This window comes from Scyliorhinus torazame, chromosome 18 (genome assembly GCF_047496885.1).
Source record: "Scyliorhinus torazame isolate Kashiwa2021f chromosome 18, sScyTor2.1, whole genome shotgun sequence".
NCBI classification, from domain to species: Eukaryota; Metazoa; Chordata; class Chondrichthyes; order Carcharhiniformes; family Scyliorhinidae; genus Scyliorhinus; species Scyliorhinus torazame.
Window position 1 is genome coordinate 42970022 of NC_092724.1, and position 22962 is coordinate 42992983.

General features: G+C 41.5%; 1 protein-coding gene and 1 long non-coding RNA gene across 2 annotated transcripts in view; one reads left to right on the forward strand and one right to left on the reverse strand.

Annotated features, from left to right (window-relative positions):
- Positions 1–3478: 3478 nt before the first annotated feature.
- LOC140395173 (uncharacterized) lies at positions 3479–5519 on the reverse strand. The gene is made up of 2 exons (XR_011936119.1): positions 5404–5519; positions 3479–4852 (listed from the first exon to the last, which is right to left on the reverse strand). It is a non-coding gene; the product is annotated as an uncharacterized lncRNA (long non-coding RNA).
- A 97-nt stretch (positions 5520–5616) lies between these two features.
- The window catches only part of arid3a (AT-rich interactive domain 3A), a 158558-nt gene continuing 141212 nt past the window's right edge, over positions 5617–22962 (forward strand). Inside the window, exon 1 of the mRNA XM_072482675.1 lies at positions 5617–6477. Within this exon, the coding sequence (XP_072338776.1) occupies positions 5779–6477 (699 nt within the window). The 5' untranslated portion in view covers positions 5617–5778. The remainder of the gene's footprint in view (positions 6478–22962) is intronic.

Below are 22962 nucleotides of genomic sequence, written 5' to 3' on the forward strand. Positions count from 1 at the left end.
CTTCCCTCTTGGCCCCGCCCCCAATGGCCAACGCCCCATCTCCTCCACCTCCTTTCCTCCCCCCACCACCACCTGTGGAAGAGAGAAAAGTTACCACATCGCAGGATTAATAACATAAAACTCCTCTTTCCCCCCTTTTTACCCCCCTCTTCGCCCCCCATACTCACCCCACCACTTTGTTTCAAACGTTCTTTTTAATAACCCGATCATTCCAATTTTTCTTCCACGATAAAAGTCCACGCCTCATCCGCCGTCTCAAAGTAGTGGTGCCTCCCTTGGTATGTGACCCACAGTCTTGCCGGTTGCAGCATCCCGAATTTTATCTTCTTTTTGTGAAGCACCGCCTTGGCCCGATTAAAGCTCGCCCTCCTCCTCCGCACTCCAGTCTTGGTATACGCGGATCACCGCGTTCTCCCACTTACTGCTCCGAGTTTTCTTTGCCCATCTAAGGACCATCTCTCTGTCCTTGAAACGGAGGAATCTCACCACTATGGCTCTAGGAATTTCTCCTGCTCTCGGTCCTCGCGCCATCACTCGGTATGCTCCCTCCACCTCCAGCGGGCCCGCCGGGGCCTCCGCTCCCATTAACGAGTGCAGCATCGTGCTCACATATGCCCCGACGTCCGCTCCCTCCGCACCTTCAGGAAGACCAAGAATCCTTAAGTTATTCCTCCTCGCGTTGTTCTCCAGCACTTCCAGTCTTTCCACACATCATTTATGGTGTGCCTCGTGCATCTCCGTCTTCACCACCAGGCCCTGTATGTCGTCCTCATTCTCGGCAGCCTTTGCCTTCACGACCCGAAGCTCCCGCTCCTGGGTCTTTTGCTCATCCTTTAGCCCTTCGATCGCCTGTAATATCGGGGCCAACAGCTCTTTCTTCATTTCCTTTTTGAGTTCTTCCACACAGCATTTCAAGAACTCTTGGCGTTCAGGGCCCCATATTAAACTGCCACCTTCCGACGCCATCTTGGTTTTTGCTTGCCTTCCTTGCCGCTGCTCTAAGAGATCCACTACAATCCGGCCACTTTCCCCTCCTTTTTCCATCCGTATCCAGAGGGAATTCCCTTCTGGTTTACCGCACAGCGTTTTTAGCCGTTAAAATTGCCATTGGGGCTCCTATTAAGAGCCCAAAAGTCCGTTCCACCGGGAGCTGCCGAAACGTGCGACTTAGCTGGTCATCGCCGCACCCGGAAGTCCCCACAAACCTTTTAATCCGCTCCACTAACAAATAAAAAAATTGTACTTTTTTGATTGTAATAACCCAAGTAGAAATGTGACGCTGCTATTGTTTAAAAAAAAATTTGTATTGTATTATAAGTTCCTTTTTGTTATTTGCTAACATCATGAGTGTAGCTTAGGTAATGACAGTTAGAGGTTCCCCTGTGTGAAAAAGTTAAATGTATGATTGAATGTCTGTAGTGCCCCTTTGGAATCTATGACTGAGATGTATTAAAAAACTTAGGTAAATGTTCCAAAACATAGGACAGAGTAGTGTAGAACCTGTCCTTGACCAAGGGTAGCCTGGCACACCAAAGACGGATGAGGGATCAATAGTGTGATCCACCACGCTTCGCGTTCAGGATCAAGAGGACGGGATGGCCACTTGTAAAGGGAAACATGCCCACTTACATTGGGAAATATGGCCACTTACAAAGAAGCACGGGAAATATGGCCAATGCAGGATCCAGACAAACTCAGAGCTTAAGTGTATAATGGCCACTAGATAACCAGACACTATCGAAACCCCCAGCCGATTTGCATTCTAATGGCCCATTTCCCCAGAACAAAAGACTTGTACTCAGGTATCAGATACAATTCCAGACACATCGGCGCCACTCCCTTCACCCAGGAAGCCCAAACAGCCAAGGTCAATGACTGGCTTTGCTCATCAAATCAAAATCGCTGAATTCAAATGTTATAATAATTCAATACGTCAGGCATTTAATATCCACTCTCTGTGTTATTTACATTGCTTAGTATGAATAGTATTAATTCTTAGTGCCAAAATGATTTTGCATTATCAGGAGTAAATTTAATTTGGCACAGTCCAGGATTGGGGTAAATGGATGCCTGTGATTCCTGAATAGTGAATTCCTATTTTCAGCAAGGAACAGACTTCAGGGAGACCACTTTTGTGCAACTTCTACCCGGTCATTCTATAGCAGTATTTGAAATTCAGGGAACAGTCTGACAGTCTGTTGTGTTGAGACCTAAAGAAGGAATGTGAAAACAATACAAAGCTCTTTTAACAAAAAAATGTTAATGATCATTTAGTCATTTTTCCTCCTTAATTGATTTCCTTCACTGTTGTCATACATTTTTTCTGGGAAGAAAGAACCATCTTTGTCACTCAATAGACCCTTCACAAAAGGGTGCATCTCACCACAATGCAGATTTTTGTGATCACAGTAGTCTGCCGCTGTGCAAGATGCCACCTAGTGATTTAATTAAGAATTGTTGCCATTTTCCTTCAAAGGCTGGGTTATTAATGTAGGACAGAAATTCATGACTCTATTGACAAAGAATCAGTTTAAATTATTATTTATTGATGGTTCAACATTTAGCTAATAGTTCACGGTATTAACTTTCTCTTGATGACTGCATTGCTTCAGGAAAGATAAGGATCTGATTGCTGCTGATTGTTCTTTCAGTTAGTTCTTAATTTTACAGTACCAATTAAATTGTCAGTTTTATTGTGCCACAATATATTTGGCGCAATGTTAACATATTCTTTGCAGAACACGAGGTAGAATTTCATATTTCCCCCACCGATATGTTTCCCTACTCTTCCTGAAGGTGCTGACTGATTCTGCAGTATTGTTCTTTTTGTGCTGATTGCCCTTAACTTTATCCAAGTGTCCTTTTTTCATCTGAAACCTGACGGTGTGTTTTGGCACAATATTTGATTGTGGAAAGATTCCCAGCCAAGTCAGCAATGTAATAGAAAATAAACAATTTATGAATTACATGTCCAGTGTCACTCCAGAGATTTGAGCCTTACATTCTTGCTGCCACTTACAGCAAACTACTGATGGAGTGGTGTGCTGACAGAGATGACATATTTTCAATGAAATGTTAAATCAAGCCCCAACTACCATCTCAGGTGGACATGAAAAATAATTATCTTGGAAAGCTCTGCTCTTTAAAAAAGTTGGAATAGCCAAAACATTATTCGCAATTTGTAAGGCCATAATATCTGTTGAAAAGTTTATTCTACTTTCTGCATTGGAAGACTGGTCTGTGTGGTGCTTTTTCTCAGAAACTTTAAAAAATCTTAATTAACTTTATGTGTGAAGTTGCACTTGGTAATATAATTGCAAAGAGAACTGACAAACTTATAAGTATTGTTATGGGCCAGGGTTTAAGAGAACCCCAAAGTGTATCATGGAGTTCACCTGACCTACAACTTTTAATAGATTATGGTATGGGAAGCACACGGCCCACTCTACTGGTGTGGTACAGCAGAAATGGAAAAGTATTTTTTAAAGCAAAACAATGTTTATTCTATGAACTCAAGTTAACCTTTTTAAAATGTACAGTGAACATCTTAGCAACCATCAATTCAAATACAACATTAAGTAATCCTCAATAACTTCCCAAACATCCAGAAGACAAAAGAAACACCTTTTAACAGAAGCACATTAGGTTTACATTCACGACTGAGAACATTTATAATTCTGAATTCACCAAATGATCAAGAGATAGTCTTTTCATGGCAGAGAGAACGATACACCTGCTCTATCAGGCTTCAGCTCCAACACTGAAAATGAAACTAAAACACACCCTGCAGCAAACAGCCTAAAACGAAAGTAAAAAGCTGACAGACAGCCCAGCTCCACCCACACTGACATCACTGATAAACATCCATTTCTTAAAGGTACATTTCTTAAACACCCATTTCTTAAAGGTACTCTCACATGACAGTATGTTACCTTTATTTTAAATGAGAGAATCACACTATTTTAATACATTATCTCCTCATGGTACACACAATTAATGTTGAGAAAAATGGGTTGAAATGCTGGTGAAAATATTTGTAATGTTGGTGCATATTTAACAAGTTATGTGCTATTTTCTATAAACTATTTTCAATGACTAGCTTATTTTGAACCCATTAAGTTCATTCATATTTCATGTGCATGGGCCAAAAATGATCAACTAACTCCTTGGAGAAACAGATGACTTTTGACACTTTAGATTGATCGTTGCTTTTAGATGAGATAGCACAACCAAACTACTGAGGAAGAAAGCATTTGGCTTTATTTAGTTGCCCAGAACATTAGTTCAGTTTAAAAACACAACTGGCATTTATATAGCACCTTTCACAACCTAAGGACATTACAAAGCATTTAACAATAAATTAATTATTTTTGAATTGTATTTACTATTATAATGTAGGAAATACAGCAGCAGGTTTGTCTACAGCATGTTCCAACAAGCAGCAATATGATAGTTACCAGATATTCTGTTTCATTTAGTGTTGTGAATGAGGGATAGAGGCCAGGACACTGGGAATAATTCCCCTGTCCTTCTTTGGAATAGTGTCATGGAAACTTTTACACCCACCTGAGAGAACAGACCAAGCCTCACTTAACATCTCATCTGAAAAATTGCACCTCTGTCTAAAGCGTGACTGGAGATTTCTGTGTTCAAGACTCCGGAGTGGGACATGAACACACAACCTTCTGACTTAGTCGAGAGTGCTACTCATTGAACCATGGCTGACACAAATTTGGAGGCACAAAATTGGGTATATTAACCCTGGGAAAACCTCCACTGTGTCGGATCCAGAATGCTCTCCAATCACGCCCTCCCTGGAAAAATGTTCCAGAATACTGTGGATGCTGGAAATCTGAAATAAAAACATAAAATGCAAGGAATATTCAGCAGGCCAGACAGCATCTGTGGAGAGAAAGAGTTAACGTTTCAGGTCAAGGTGACTGTTTATTTGTATTTATGATAGAAACCGGTCTTTACTTGTAGCATGAATACAGACATAGCAAATTGTCAGCCCATTTTACACCATGACTATTTTTTCAGTTAAAGGAAAACAAAGTCAAGCATACGGGAAATGACCAAAATAAAGAACTCACAAGGTGTGGAGTAAAATCAGGAAATATTAGAAATATGTAATCTTTGGAAATCCTTAAAGGAAGATGTGTTAAATATCCTTTGCTTTCCCTTTACTGTTCTGATAAAGAATCTCTGCTTGGAACATTAATTTATCTTTTATGTTGACATACATGTGATGTTATTTCCTACACTCGATTTTAATTTTATTTTTCACCAGTTGCAGTTTTCCCCCCTATTTAATTTTCTGTCATCTATAATTTGTGTTGTTTACTGTATTCAAGGTTATGTGGTACAGGCAATCATCTCAAGAAGCAGAATATAATTATGTACCTTTTCCCAAGAGACTTCGAATTCCTCCTTGCCACCCAGCCATTTAAAAAATCGGTTAACATGTATCTCTACCACGGATGTGAAATGTTGTCTTACAACATTATTTCTAACGGCTTTTTCCGCCTCAGGGACAGTCAAACACCTGAATGCCAATCTATATGAAAAGTTGCGGAATCTCTCTGACCCAACACCCCTCCCCCTTCCAGTTGTAGCGACTCTTCAGTAGTGACTGAATCCATCAGTCAGTCATCTCCGCTCGTTGATTATTATTCCTTATCAACATCACCCCCCTCGCAAACCGTTTGACAGAGCGAAAGCAAAGGATACTTGCCAGCGGTCAGAGGGAGGGCGAGAGAGTGAGGGGGCGAGGGAGCCATGAAGTTGCAGGCGGTGATGGAAAACCTGCAGAGGCAGCAGCGTGCGCGGCTCGAGCTCGAGGCCCGACAGCAGCAGCACGAGCAGCATCACTACCACCAGCAGCAGTCTCCGCGCGCGCGGCTCCAGGCCCGGCAACAGCAGCAGCAAATTCAAATGGAGCAGCGCGAGACCCGAAGACCAACGGCCGAGGCTTCCAACGACAACAAAATCCTGGCAAATACGCAGCAGCAAATCGCTGCACAGCAAACCGCAGCACTGGCCGCCATGAGAGCAGCGGCGGCCGCCGCAGGGGCTGACGCTTCGGCCCAGTGCGGCAACGATGAAGACGACGAAGAGGAACTGGGGATGGAACGAGGCGAGAGCCCGAGGCTTTCAGAGAGCAGCGAGGCCTTATCTGGGGGAGAAGAGATGGAGCGCGGAGAGGAAGAGGAGGAGGCTTCGGACCAGCGTTATCCCGATCCTCTGGGATCCGAGGAAGACATGGCTGCTGAGGAAGAAGAGGAGGAATTCGAGGACGAAATGGCCGAGGAAGGAGGTAGCGGAGTAAAAGAGGATCGGGGAGTGCACCGCTCCAGTGAGGTGCATCGTCTGCCCGGGCAGCGACGCCCTGTAACCGGGCTCCCTTATCAGCCACACCCGCAGATGCCGCAAGTCCAGGATCAGGCCGAGTGGACGTATGAGGAACAGTTTAAACAGGTATTTATAATTTAAAAAATTGTTGTATTTAGTTCGGTTGCATCATGCAATTAAAGTCTCTAAGTCCACACGTGTATTTAAAAAACGAAGCAATGGATACCATAACTTTAATCATCAAGATTAGATTTTTGTATTAATAAAATGATCCAAAGTTGGGTTTAATTTTGAATTTAACCATATAAACATGCTGTGGCTCTTTACGTGTTGAAAGCGGGGGAAGGGAGATGAGAAGGAGGAATTGGCAATTGATGTTTCGCCCCAGATGCATACATGACTACATTCAGTATGTAATCATGGCATTTTGTAATATGCAGGGTGGCAACTGCTTTCTTCCCCTTATTTGGATGAAATATTAGGACATTTTCAGCGCAAATTATTTGGTTTGCCGAAAGTTAGGATTATAACATATTTCTGTAGAAACGTGATAAATACTGAATTGCTGAGGTGAAAAGTTGATATATTTATTAAGAACTGTTTTTAATGCTTCTCGTACAGGTAATAGACGCGCATAATTACCACTTTAAAAAAATAATTTATTCACTAATTTTAAAAATGAAGATTTATTCGTAAATTCTATTAGGTTGTGTAATTAGGGTAATTTGATTAATGTATTCCACTTGATTTGTGGAACCTGGTGTTGACTTCCTAAACCAAAACAAACCTTTAACTGTGGTGTATCTGATAAGTGCTATAAGTCAGTTTTATTTTGATTAATAATGTTAAAATCCATTTGTTTTTCGTATGTGTATGTATTGAGAGTTGGGAATTCTGTACCACTTAGGTACTTAAAAGCGCATTGAAGCATAATGCAATTTTAGCTTCTGCATACTGTAGGAAATTTCAAACGCAGTTGGTTTTTGGCAAAAGATCAAAAGTTGAGTTTGCCAGGTTTTTTTGGAAACCGTCCAAACATTTAGTGGTTTATATGTTTGGCCGCATTTAAGCAAATGTTATGGAATAAATTTAAAGTTTAGGAGATTATTTTAATGGCTGGAGTAAGAATGTAAATACAGTTTGGGCCCTTGCCAAAAAATTCCATATAGTTTGCACTGTTCTATAGCTGAAGCCATGCATCTTTTGGCTAAAAGACCTGGGTGTTCTGGTATGATTTCAAGAGTGTCCTGTGGACCAAGTTAAAATATTACATTTGTGCCTAATTCTGGGTAAACACTGCTACCTTAGGCAGTTTATGGAGGGTGTTTTGTGATGTATACTTCTTCATATAGCAATGATTCTAAATGGAGATTTGAATGTTAATCATAAGCTATTGTATGACTGTTGATAAGTTAAGATTTAAAAAGAGAACTGAATTGTGATTTAATTCATAAAATAATTGAATTATTGTCAAACTAACTCAACATCTTACCACCAGAAATTTGAACTTTGACATCTTAACACCACCAGAAATTTGAACATTTGAATTTACTCCTCAAATTTGCTTTGTCATTTGGACTATATAAATGAAAACAGACATATACAGCTAAATTGTGACTGTCAATACGACGGTATTGAGTAATGTTGGTGTGTTTGTGTGGTTTTTTTTTTTTTGCTTAACTAATTTCCGGACTGTTATAGAACTTGTTCCCTTTCACTCCATAATTTAAGACTGGAGGGAAGAAGAAATCAAAAAGCTACTTTCTTGATCCGTTTAATACCAGTTGTGGGGAATTATTTGAATTTATCTTTAGAACCAGACTAGCTAGTATTTGAACAAGTATAAACTGATCAAAGACGGCATGGATTTGGAACAGGTAGTTCATGAATGACTAATCATGTTGAATTTTTTTAAGGAGGTCACGAACAAACTCTGGCCAGTCTGTGGGAGGTGCCTTTAAGGACTTCCAGAAGACATTTGGTGTGGGTTCCATACTAAACATAAATGTGCATGGAATTGGTGATAATCTTGGCACTAAGATTGTGCTGGGAGACTAGAAACTATTGAAGAGCAAAATTAATTCACCTAAAGTTTGGCACAGGTATATGTTTTTAAAAATCAAAAAGGCTAATGAAATGATGGTCTTAATCTCAAGATTTGAAATGCAAAGAGGAGGAAGTGACACATCAGTTGTAAAGAACCTTGGTCAGTCCCCATCTGGAGAATTGCATTCAGTTCTGGACACTGCATCTCAAAATATATTGGCCTTTGAGGGGAATGCAGAATGAAATTGTTTCAGAAATTAAATAAGCTTTACAAGGGTTATATTTCCTTGAGTTTAGAAGATTGAAGGGCGTTGAATTTTATTTTTATTTTAAAGGTTTATAAATATGGTGCAACGGCAGTGTTGGATGTTGTTGATGCTCTGTTGATATTGTTCGCATTATCACAAGGTATTTGAGTGAGATTGGCTATTTAGCCCATTTTAATTCACATAAGTAGAGGCTACAGTTATTTTGTCTAATATTTTTTTAATTGTTTCTTCGGCTTTTGCCACTGTTGAAATTGTTAATTGTGCTTTGTCTGAATGATGCCTTGATGATAGTCTTGCCTTTAGCTAATTTGCACTCATGTCCTAATCTCACTTGAATTTGTAGTATTTAAGTTAATCTTTCATTCCTTTAACTGTTTTAAGCGCCTCTTTAAAAAAAGTAACCACTTGTGTGCCTATTTTGTAGCTTGTTTAACTCAGATGTCTCTAGTTTTTCCTCCTAGCTGAACCCCTAACACTGGAGATTAATCTCTTCCCTAGTGCTTGAATGTTTCCTGTGTTTCTCAGTGACCAGAGCTACACATTACAGTTGAGGTATGGTCTGACCAGAGTGCTGTATAATTTGAACATAATTTCCTCTGACTTGTATTTTATTGTTCAGATTCTGTTTGCTTTGCTAGGCATATACAGTATAGTTATTTCAACACTAGTATTGAGTTGGCTATTTCTCCTTCGTATGTAAGGAGCTTCCCATTTATTTTACATTGTTTTACCCACTCGCACATTTGTTTAACCTAATTTCATTGATTGCTATTTGCAAATTTGACCAGTTGACTTGTGTGAGTTTAAGTCAATGATGTAAAGTATCAATATTGATCGCCACGCTCAGTCATGTGCATCCCATGTGGCCCTTCAACCAATTTCTCAACCACTTCCAAATTTTATTCTTGAACCCCACTATTTGGAACATAAATAGTAATCTTTCATGTGGAACTTAACCAAAGAAATTTTAGACGTCTAATCACACTATGGTGTTACCATAGAATAGAATCCTTATAGTGCAGTAGGATGCCATTTGGTCCATCAAGTCTGCACCAACCTTCCAAAATAGTACCCTGCCCAGTCCCCCTCCCTATCCATGTAACCCCATCTAACCATTGGACACTAAGGGGCAACTTAGCATGGCCAATCCACCGAACCTGCACATTTTTGGACTGCAGGAGGAAACCAGAGCACCTGGAGGAAATGCACGCGGACACTGGGAGAACGTCTAAACTCCACACAGTCACCCATGCCTAGAATTGAACCCAGAGTCCCTGAAGCTGTGAGGCCACAGTGCTAGCAACCGTGCAGCCCATAAAGTTACTTTCTCAAAGAAATCAAGGAGGTTGGATAGGAAAGGTCTTTCTCTTCTAAAGTTTTATGCTGTCTGCTAGATTGTTCCTTATTCCTAAATTTACTCCTGGTAATTGATTTAGTTAAATTTGTAAAATTAAAGTGAGAGGGATTGCATATTAGAATATAGAACATTACAGCGCAGTACAGGCCCTTCGGCCCTCGATGTTGCGCCGACCTGTGAAACCACTCTAAAGCCCAGTTTCTGAATATGGGCACTATAGCCTGCTTGGATTGGCTCCCCATTGTTGATTCCTTCATAATTTAATGGCTCTGATATCTCCCAGCACTCAATCAAACCCTGGTGATTATTTGTTTTAAGCCCTTCCTATATCTCATTTGTGTTGAAGTTATGAATGTTGCCTTGGTGGTATTTTTGGAGCAGGCAAGTTGTTTGTTTTCCCTTCAGAATGCCATTTGAAAAAGCAATGTTTCAGAATATGTTTTAGTTTTTCATGCTCACCATTACGTTTCAGGTCTGCTACATATTTTATTGCCCTCTTCTCTAACAGCCCTTTATGCTATTGTAATCCTGAAGTTATCTTTTGGCCCTGTAGCTATGTATTTTTTGAGGTTTTCTTGCTCCTCTGATAAACTTTATGACATGTTTCTGCATGTTCCTTCATATATCACAGTGAATTATTTTCCCTGTAAGATTTGGAGAGGCCATTTTGCGTTTCTTTCATTTTTAATTTTATTAAAGATGTTTAATTTGTCCTTCTTGAAGAATGAGCGGCATCCCTATCCAATCCATTTGCTTTAGATATTCTCTAATTTTATTTTAAATTCAACCTTTTTAAACCGTTTCTGTGACTCGTGCTTTTTGCTAAATGTGTATCAACGGATCATTTTATATTTGATCTTTGTGGTTGCTGTCACCAGGCTTGCTACAACTTTCACTTCCTGTGGATTATTAATTTTTGGACAGCATGGCTGTACATTTCCTACATTATAATAGTCTCTGCACTTCAACAGTACCTAATTGGCTTTGATATGGCCTGAGTTAGTGAAAGACGTGATATAAATGCAAGTCATCTTGCTTTCTGAATCAAAGAAAAAATGAATCCGGCTGCACCTTTCTCTTTCAGTCAGATTTGGAATTGCATCCTGGTTCAATCATGTCTATCTTTGTGCTGTCCCTCAAAACTACTCTAAGACCTAGCATTTTGATCAGTCTGAGCATAATATTTATCTCTACTTGAAACTTCTGTAACTCCACAATTACATTTGCTAAACATAACTTTATCTGTAAGAAACATAGGCTTCCGTCTTGGTACACTTCCAGCATTTGCTACTTGACCTGTCATTGCCCTCTGTGAATCTTGCTTTCCACCCTCTTCATTCTTGATCAAATACTTTTGAGCTCTCTTTAAGAGAAAGAATAACTTTTGGTTCACTTTCCTTTCATACTTTAAGGTTGATACTGGTTAAAAAAAATACACTGTGCATTGTTCCATTTTGATGAATTATTAAGATTGACATCTTATTCCTAGCTCACCATTCTTTCTCTTTGCAAATTTGTTGTGAACACCCAGTTCTTAGGGAAGATGGTCCCTCTTACACTTCCAACTGTAATCCGATTAGAATTGCATCACTATATCCTAAAGCAGTGAAAATGAAACTCTCAAATTATCCATTGTTTTGGAAGTTAATTCATGATTGTCAGTGATGGTTTGGGAAAAGTCATTCCATGGTGATCTTTTCATCTCTGCTACTCTGATCTTGTATATTTCCACGCATCATCTGAGATCACTGGGTATTCTCGCTCCTCTCCCCACGCTCTTTACTGTAGTCTCGCCCCTTTCTCCACCCTCTTTACTGAAGTCTCGCCCTCTTCCCGCGCTCTTTACTGAAGTCTCGCCTCTCTTCGCGCTCTTTAATGAAGACTCGCCTCTCTTCGCGCTCTTTAATGAAGTCTCGCCTCTCTTCGTGCTCTTTAATGAAGTCTCGCCTCTCTCTGCGCTCTTTAATGAAGTCTCGCCCCTCTCTCTGCGCTCTTTAACCTTGATTTGATTTAGATTTACTGTCACGTGTTCCGAGGTACTGTGAAAAGTATTGTTCTGCATACAGTCCAGGCAGATTGTTCCAACATGAAAAACATGGGACATACGACAAATATACAATATAAAGACATAGACATTGGGTGAAGCATACGCAGTGTAGTGCTACACAATAAAAGACGATGCTTGGAGAAATCAGTTCAGACCGTATGAGTGCCATTCAAGAGTCTGGTAACAGCGGGGAAGAATCTGTTTTTGAATCTGTTAGTGCGTGTTCTCAGACTTTTGTTTCTTCTTGTTGACGAAAGAGAGAATAGCCCTGGTGGGAGGGGTCTTTGATTATGCTGCCTGCCTTCCCAAGGCAGCGAGAGTTATAGACAAAGTCGATGGATGGGAGGTGGGTTCGCGTGATGGACTGGGCTGTGTTCACGACTGTCTGTAGTTTCTTACGGTTTTGGGCCAAGCAGTTGCCATACCAGGCTTTGATGCACCCAGATAGGTGCTTTCCATGGTGCATTTGTAAAAATTGGTAAGAATCAATGCGGACATGCTGAATTTCCTTAGTTTCCTGAGGAAGTATAGGTGCTGTTGTGCTTTCTTGGTCAAAACGTCGACGTGGGTGGACCAGGACAGATTGTTGGTGATGTGTACACCCAGGAATTTGAAGCTGTCAACCATCTCCAGCTCAGCACCATTGATGCAGACAGAGGTGTGTTCGACACTTTGCTTCCTGAAGTTGATGACCAGCTTCTTAGTTTTGCTGACATTGAGGGAGAGATTGTTGTCGTTGCACCATGCCACTAGATTCTCATCTCCCTCCTGCATTCTGACTCATCATTGTTTGAGATCCGACCCACTACTGTTGTGTCATCAGCAAACTTGTAGATGGAGCCAAATTTTGTCTCACAGTTGTGTGTATAAGGAGTTTAGTAGGGGGCTAAGTATGCAGCCTTGCGGGGCCCCGGTAATGAGGACTATCGTGGCGGAGGTGTCTACGTTTGTCTGCTGTTTATTGGAGTCAGCATCCTACATTTTAACTCTCAACACCCAAGTCATCATAGTAGAGCTATATTCAGGGCTTTGTAACTTCTTTTCAAATTGCTCTGTTTGAGTTTCACTAAATCCTTTAACTCTTTTTGTTCACTTAGAATCTCTCACGCTCTACCTTTTTTCAAATCAATGACTTCCTCCACAAATCATCCAGTGCTGCCCACTTTTTCTTTTTCTGCTATTAATTCGTCAACTTCCTTCAGGTTGCTTCTCTGCCAAATTATCCAGTCCTTTAAAAGTGCAGTGATTGAACCGGTACCTTTTGAACCTCTTTGCTGCTTTTAATGAGTTTTTGAAAAGCCTGTTTTATCAGTTGTTTAAAGATAGTTTCTTCATGACTCTTGTAAATATGACAAAGAGCTACCATTTCTTACCTTTTGATTCTATTCTTAATTCTGTTTTTTAAAAAATTCATTCATGGGATGTGAGTGTCACTGACGAGGCCAGTTTTTATTGGTTATTCCTCATTGCTCTTGAGAAGGTGGTGTGATCTGCCTCCTTGAACTGCTGCAGTCCATGTAGTCCCTCTTAAGGTGCTTCAGGGAGGGATTTGCAAGATTTTGTCCCAGTGACAGTGAAGGAGCAGCTTGGATGGTGTGTGAATTGAAGGGGAATATGAGTCTGCTGCCATTGTCCCTTCTGGTGAGAGTCACTGGAGCCTTCATGAGTTACTGTTTTGCATCTTGTAGATGGTACACACTGTTGCGACTTGAGAGTTGGTGGGAGAGGGTTTGTATGTTGAAGGTGGTGTATGTTATGCTAATTAAACTGGTTGCTTTGTCCAGGTTAGATTTGAGCTGCTTGAGTGTTGTTGGAGGTACACTCATCCAGGTAAGTGGAGAACACTCCAACACACCTCTGAGCTGTGCCATATAGATGGTGGGCAGGTTTCCCAGAATTCCCAGCCCCTGAACTTTTCTTATAGCCATAGTATTTCATATAGGTGGTCCATTTTAGTATCTGGTCAATGGGTAAGCCCCCAGGATATTGACAGTGGGAATTCAGCAATAATAATACTACTTAACGTCATGAGAAGGTGGTTAGAGTCCCTCTTTTTTGGAGATGGTCATTACCTGGCACTTTGGTGGCATGAATGTTACTTGCCACTTATCAGCACAAGTCTGAATGTTGTCCAACTCTTGATGCATGTGGGCATTAGACTGCTTCAGTACCTGAGGAGTCGTGAATGGTACTGAACGCTGCAGTCATTAGCGAACATCCCCACTTCTGACCTTCTGAAGGGAAAGTCTTAAAGCAGTTGAAGATGGTTGCTCCTGGGACTTACCTGAGGAACTCCTGCTATGATGTCCTGGGGCTGAGATGATAGGTTTCCAACAACCATCTTGTTTTGTGCAATCGATGACTCAATCAGTGGAGAGCTTTCCCCCTGGTTCCGATTGACTTCAATTTTCCTATGGCATTTTGATGGCACACTTCTACAAATGCGTCGAGGGTAGTCACTCTAATTTCCGCTCTGGAATTCTGCTCTTTTAGCCATGGTTGGATCAAGGCTGTGATGAGGCAGAACCCAAACTGAGCATTAATGAGCAGTTTTGTGCTGAATAAATGCAGCTTGATAGCACTGTTGACTGTCTTCATCTGCCAATATTTATGGTCCCACTATCTCCTCTGACATATTGAACTCCTTGAACCATATAGCTACAGCTGCTGCCAATTATCTTGGTTTGTTATTTTAACTCTTAAATTTCTTTAAATCCGAAGTCTGCCTAGCATTTAAATATTGTAACTGGGTCCGAAGTCTGTCCAGAATATAAATATCGTAACTGGGATCTGTCTTGTGCCCTGATTCAGATAAAATATGAAATTGATAATTGCCTCTTTTATATATCCATTTCATAGTTTTGCTCGTGGTGTTGGGTGATCTGCTTCAGTAAGGATAGGGCATCATTGTAATAGAACACCTCATTGTGCATGGAGGGAGAAACTGTCTCCCTTTGATCATAATCTAATTTTTCCTTCATCGGATTTGGGCGTCACTGGCTAGGCATTTGCCATCCATCCCTGATTGCCCTTCAGAAGGTGATGGTGAGCCACCTTGTTGAACTGCCGCAGTCCATGTGGTGTAAGTACACCCACACTTGCTGTTAGAAAGGGATTTCCAGAATATTAATACAGCAACAGTGAAGGAATGGTAATTTTAGTTCCAAGCCAGGATGATGTGTGGCTTGGAGAGAACTTGCAGGTGGTGCTGTTCCCATATATTTGTTGCCCTTCCAGCTGCTTACAGGTTGTAGGTCTAGAAAGCGCTGTCAAAGGAATGAGTGAGGTTGCCAAGATCAGAACTTGGGTGTGATTTAATTATTTTTAGCTTCACACACTTTATTTTCCCCCTTTTGCGAATAGTGTGGAAGTGGTGGAAGAATTCCTGAGCTGATTATCAGTCTGTTGAACCGAATTATGTCTGCTGCCAAGAAAGTTGTCCAAGAGTTTTGGTTGTCTCCAACAAATATTGTCACCTAAAATATGAATCATAGAAAGTTACAATATCATTGAGTCTACACCAACTCTTTTGAAGAACAATCCAGTTAGTTTCGGCCCCCTGCTATTTTCCGCTATTCTTCAAATATTTATCTAATTCCCTTTCGAAGACTGTTGAATCTATAATCCACCACCTTATCAGACTGTCCATTCCAAATCCTAACCACTTGTTCTTTAAAAAAAAAGTATTTCCTCATTTCATTTACGCCCTACTCCTGCTGGGGATGAATGTGTTTTATATAGGTTTGTCATAACTTAATGGCTTTTATATTCTGTGCCTCTATTTATAAAGCCTTTGATAATCTCTCCTACCACCTTAAGACTTGTGATGCAACTGAGGCCCCAGAAGTAAAATTCCAGGAAAGAAAATTCTAATTGCTGCAAACAAAGCAAATAAATATCCAAAATTCTACCAAATTAATCAGAACTTCAGTTTACCTTTTAACCATTCCAACCCTTCTCAACATTCCTTGCTGTTTTACTTTGAAGTATCTGAGTTTTAATGGACATTGTTGTGTATTGACTAAGAGCAAGAGAGGTGTGTCAACCCGCCTTCAAAAGTGTCCAAATACTTAGGATTGCACAAATAGAGTGGCAGCCAAACCGATTATGAGTCTACGCAAAATCCACTCGCTGCTAGGCAGCTGCAACTGCCGATTTTTAGTTTTGAGCCTTCTCCTTTTATTTTTTCCATCAGAGATTTTCTGTCATTGATGCCTTGACAAGTAAGTAGAAATCCATGTCCTCACCTAATTTCAATGTACCTATTATTGGATAGGAACAATCCCCCAAACAGAACTAAACAGGAATAAATAGTTTTTTAGCATATTCTACAGTAAGTGCAGGCTGAATAGTATGGCCTTTTATGTTAGCTTGAGTACCAAGTAACTTTACTGATTTTAAAATTCAGTCTATTATAAATTTATAATTTCCAAGTGATCAAGCACACCTGTAACGTCCTTGAAAAAGTATGGAAAATTAAGGATTTAACCTCAAAATCTACCCCTGGTTAGAAAAACACTTCTAAGACAAAAAGGCCAGAAAAATAACATTAATAGCTTATGAATTGTCAGTGACTTGTGCTTGGATTTGGAGGCCATAAAAACTATTATAATTCTCACATTTAATTAAAATGTGAAAATGTACTGATTTCTTGAAGGAAGCTTGAACTCCATTTGTGAAGAAATAAATTCCTCCATCCCACTGGGGAAGAATATTTGTAGGAATTTTCTGATTGGTAGTGGGAGTATGGGAACCAAATTAAGTGGGGAAAGTAAGAGAGCCATTGTTCAAAAAGGTACTTAAATTGTACATTTTGATTGGCATTTTGACTTGCATAAAATTTCCCAACACGGCATGGTGGCACAGTGGTTAGCACTGTTGCCTCACAGCTCCAGGATCCCAGGTTCAATTCCAGCCTCGGGTGACTGTGGAGTTTGCACTTTCTCCCCGTTTCTGCTGGGTTCCTCTGGGTGCTCCAGTTTCTTCCCACAATCCAAATATGTGCAGGTTAGGTGGATTGGCTATGCTAAATTGTCCGTTAGTGTCCAAAGGTTAGCTGGGGTTGCTGGGTTACAGGGATAGGGTGGAGGCGTGGCCTTATGTAGGGTGCTCTTTCCAAGGGCCGGTGCAGACTTGATGGGCCAAATGGCCTCCGTCTGCACTGTAAATTCTATGATTCTATGACTTATGCTTGTGTTACGTTGAGTTATCTCTCAATGTCCATTTCTGCAAAAACTACACAAACACAACGTTTTTATTATATGATGATGAATTTTCAGTGGTAGTGGTCATTATAAGGACAGGTACAATATTGTATCTAAAGCACAATATATTCTGCTGCTAAAGTATAAGGCTGTAAAGTCTGTTACGTAAACACTTGATGAGTTTACACAGGTACTAATGAGAATACTGTGCTGATTTGGGTATTTGGGGTTCTGTTGAGTTCCTTAGATCTACAAAATTATGAGGGGCATAGACAGAGTGGATAGCCAGAGACTTTTTCCCAGGGCAGAGGGGTCAATTACTAGGGGGCAGAGGTTTAAGGTGCGAGCGGCAAGATTTGGAGGAAATGTACGAGGTACGTTTGTTTTTACACAGGATAGTGGGTGCCTGGAACTTGCTGCTGGAGGAGGTGGTGGAAGCAGGGACGATAGTGAAGTTTAAGGGGCATCTTGACAAATACATGAATAGGATGGGAATAGAGGGATACGGACCCCGGAAGTGTAGAGGATTTCAGTTTAGACGGGCAGCATGGTCGGTGCAGGCTTGGAGGGCAGAAGGGCCTGTTCCTGTGCTGTACCTTTCTTTGTTCTTTATTACTTTACACTTTTTTGTGTGACATAGACGTGTGATGGATGAGAAATCGATGACCAACCATTTAGAAAAAATTATTCCCCTTTTTCAATTTATACAATACAAAAATTGAAACAATAGCAAAAGCAGTAAAAGAGAACAACAAGCTAATTTACATAATCCCCCTACAGAAAGGGGGGGGAAAATCCCAACAATTAACCTAGTGGCTCCCCCACGGCAATAATGGTTCCCCCTCCCGATAGAAGCTTACAGTGACAAACTCTTTGAAATAGTTGATAAACGGTTGCCATCTCTGGTAGAACCCATCAATTGTCTCCCTCCGTGTATTTGACTGTCTCCGGGCGCAGAAGCTCCATTAAGTCACCTAGCCAAGCTGAAGCACTGGGCTGAGTTGCCAGCCTCCATTCTAGCAGGACTCTCCTCTGAGCAATCGGCAAGGTGAAGGCTAGGACTGCCCCTGCCCCCATCCGCAGTCCGGCAAGTCCAATACCCCAAACATAGCTACTAAGGGACAAAATTCCAGCTCAATGTTCAGGATCGCCAACAGGTGTTGAAAAAGGAGACCCAGAAACCCACAAGCTTGTGACAGGACCAAAGCTTGCGCATATGGTTAACAACTCTGCAAAAAGATTATTTGGGAAGAAAGACCAGAAGACACTGAAATGGAAACATAAACCTTGACATGGTAGTCATCTTAATTGACTGGATCCTACCTGCCAGGGACAAAGGAAGGGTCCAACCTTTGTAGGTCAGATTTGACCTTACTCACCAGGCAGGCTGAGACATAAGGCACCCCTCTCCTGTCCCCCTGTACAATTGTAAAAACCCCAAACTCGTGGTATTTGTACAGACACTGACCAAAGCAACCTTTTTCAGCAAACGTGCCCAACAAAAATCCAGGACCCAACCCAAACATCTCCAACACTTCAATGAGGTACCTCCACTCCACCCTAAGAAACACCTTTTCTGCATCTAACGACACAATTATCTCTAGCTCCGGCCCTGCCGCAGGGCTAAGAACCATATTCAACAGCCAGCATAAATTGGACGACAGTCGTTGGCCCTGTACAAATCCCATCTGGTCCTCTCCCACCACCTCCGGGAAACCGGGTTCTAGCCTCAATGCTAGAACCTTAGCTAATAGCTTAGAGTCTTCGTTAAGCAGTGAAATAGGGCGATGCAACCCACATTTCTCAGGATCCTTGCCTTTTTCAGGAGGAGAGAGATGGATGCCTGCCCAAGTGTCTTAGGAAGAGAATCCTGGGTCAACAAGTCATTAAATATCCCCATCAACTGGTCTGTGAACCTTTTGTACAGTTCCGCCGGGAACCCGTTGGGCCCCAGTGCCACCACTGTTGCATCTGCCATATCGCTGTTCGGACCTCCTCCGGTCCCAACTGCACCTCCAGCCCTTTCCGCATTTTCACCCCATCTCTGGAAACTCCAAGTCCTCCAAAAACTCTGTCATCACTGACTCTGGCTCAGACCCATAAAGTCTCTCATAAAAGGCCCAAAATGCCCCATTCACTTTATCTGGGGCAGAAACCAACCTGCTCACCGAGCCCCTGATCTGAACAATCTCCTGAGAGGCTGCCTGCTGCCCCTTAGCTGGTGAGCCAAGCGATGGCTGACTTTCTCCCTTCATGGGTGATTTCCCTCAAGCGCCACAACTGGCACACCGTCCTATCAGTAGACAGCAGGTCAAACTGTGCTTGCGGCTTTTTCCTGGTTGCCAGGAGTCCTGGGGTTGGGTCACTCAAATGTTTGCAGCCCACTTTTAAAATCTCAAACTAACTTCTGGTGCTCCTCCTTAGACTCCCTATCCACCTGTGCCTTGTGTGAAATAATTCCCCCATGTTCTCTAATCACCTCCTTCAACACTTCCCATAGTAGAGTGCGAAACCATCTCTTTCCCATTGAACTGCACATATTCATCTATGGCTCTCTAAACCTTCCCCAAAGCCCCACATCTATCCTCCATCCAGTGAATTGCGCCGGGCCCATCTCCAGCACTCGATCTACAAAATACGGAGCATGGTCTGAAGACGACTATGGCCGAGTATTCCACCTTCCTCACCCCCTTGAAAAAGAGACCTGCCCATCACAAAATAATCTATCCATGTGTACTTTTGGGGAAAAAAACAAAAACTCCTTACTCCCAGGGTGCACATATCGCCACAAGTCTGTTCCCCTTGCCTCCTCCATAAATGCCAACAGCGCCTTCCCAAGCCCCGAAGGGGGTAACATTTTGGCTTGGATTGATCAAGCCGTGCATCAAAGACACAATTTAGATCTCAAGAATCAGCTGATGACTATCCAGATATGCTATTGTGGCCAATGGCTACCTAAAAATTGTCACATCATCCCAATTCGTTTACTGAGACCACCTGCACCTGCAAGTGGGTCTCCTGTAAAAACACCACATTGTCTCTCAGATTCTTTAAATGAGAGAAAACCCTTGCCCTTTTCACGGGTCCCCCCAGGCCCCGCGCATTCCAGGTAACTAATCGTCCGAGGTCTCTCATTTACTTTCCAGAATCCGTGTGATTCTTTACCATGCTTGTTATTTCCTTATTCCACTCCGATTGTTAATAACTGTTGAACATCAGTGAGGATTTCATTGATAACTGCCCTTGCTCAAAGACTCCACAGAACAGATTGCCTGCTTTGACTCAACCATCACCGTAACTAAAAATGCTTTAAAATATTTTCGAGATTACTCCTTTTTGTGGACATTTTCTCAGTCATTTTCCACACTTCAGATGTATGTCGATGATTCATAATTTAAAAGACTTGCATTTATATCGCACTTTTCATAATCTCTGGGAATCCCTTCGCGCTTTACAGCCAATTATGATCTTTTGAAGTATGGTAGCTGTTGTGATGTAAGAAATGCAGCAACCAATTTTGTGCAGAGAAAGTTCCAAATAGAAATGTGATTTATGATCAGACTCCATGTTTTTATTTGAAAATTGAGGAATAAATATTGGCCAGCAGAGATTTTTGTGCTCCAGTCTTGTGGGACTTCTGGCTCAGATAGTGCTACTAACTGAAGAACGCTCCTTTTCCTCATCATTGAACAAAAGAGGGGGGAAAAACTCTGATCTGAAGATTAGGTTGTGTTGAACCCTGATAAAATGGTCTGTTTATTGGAATTGATTGTATAGGTCAAACTATACTTCATACAAGTTACATAGTTATTATTCTGTGATTCTGATTAGGGAGAACCACATGATTTCAGGGAATATAAAATCACCAAAAGAAATATGCTTTTTTAGCTGCTTTCCTCTTGTTAAGTGGGACTGTATCTTTTGTCTGTTGAAGTTAAAGAATTGAGAAATAATATCAATTAGAATTGCGCACAAAAGTGGGAAAAACATTTTTTTAAAATGATAAAACCCAATTAACTTGATCACCGCATGTTATCGTTTACATGCTAGTAATTTGTAAAAAGTGTGAAGTCTTCTATGAGCAGATAATACTCTAGTTCTTATTTTTAAAGTTTTCTGCTGGCTGTTGCAATAAAGTGTCCAATATCTGGCTTTCTGTTACTTTGTACTATGCGCAGAGCATTTATTAAAGCTAACATTGTGTAATAACATGACATTTTCATTACCCTATTGCATATCGTGAAACATACTTGTGACAATATTATTATTATTATTATATTGAAACAATTAAAGGCATTGCCTCAATCGCTGATCATTCGTTCTTCTCAGTCAAATAGAGAAAATGAAAAGAACTAAAGTCCCTCCAGACAAATGTACCAACACAACACATGCATGTATTTATAGACTTGAGACGTATTTGCTGGTGACTTCAAGCAAATTTTGATGATGCAAAGTGAGTGTAAATCAATCTCCATTTGAAGTTGATAAATCCTGATCTGGTGGATGCATGTAATTGAACTTTCTTTGGCTTTCTGGGGCGCTATATATATTAAGATTAAATCAATGACCCCATAGGATCCCCAGAGTACAGAAAGAGGCCATGCAAACCATTGAGTCTGCACCAACCTTCTGAAAGAACACCCTACCTCGGCCCACTCACCCGCCCTATCCCTGTAACCCAACCTGACCTGCACATCTTTGGAATGCGGGAGGAAATTGGTGCACCCGGAGGACACCCACGCATACACGGAGAACGTGTAAACTCCACACAGGCAGTCCCTGTAATCAAACCCAGGTCGCTCTGAGGCAACAGCTCCTCCCCATTGATATTACTTAATTTTAAAATTTCATTAGTGCCTACTAATGGGTATATAACTGTATTCTAATGTAGGATTAATTCAGCAATGAGGCAACAGAACTGATAACGTTTGGTTTTAAACCTCCAGGCTTGTTACAGTAAAATATAACCAACCAGTGGGTAATTTGAACTGAACTGCTTGGCCTCGTCATAAAGACATTAGGGTACTGAAGCAGGCAATTTGGACTATTGAGTCTATACCGACTCTGGGAAGAAGGCTTGTCCAACATGCTGCCTGTGGGCCGCAATCTGGCCCACAGACTCATTGTTCAAAGTATGGGTAAATTAATTGAAAGATCTGCTCCTTGAATCACAGGTCATTTTTCTCCCGTGTTTGATGTGAGTCTAACAAGGAACAGCAGAGTTACAGCAACAGCACCCACCCAGGGAAGCTGGAGTCCCCAACGGGGCCAAGTAAGAAAGTGCAGCTCCTCATGGAATGAAATCCCTACAGTGCAGAAGGGGCTATTTGGCCCATCGAGTCTACACCTACCCATGGAACCAGCGCCCTACCTAGGCCCATGCTCCATCCCCGTAATCCCACCTAATCATTGGAGACTAAGGGGCAAATTAGAATGGCCAAACTACCAACCTGCTCATCTTTGGTCTGTGGGAGGAAACTGGAGAATCTGGAGGAAACCCTGGCGTCATGTGCAAACACCCACGGTCGGGTTTTGAACCCGTGTCCAAGGAGCTGTGAGGCAGTAGTGCTAACCACTGCTTCTTCACAGCTGCCCAAATATGTCCTCAGTGGCAAGAAGTCCAAACCCCCCCCCCAACCCACCCCAGGCCTTTGTGTGGAGTGGGTGTGAGTGAGAACCTTGAGACTG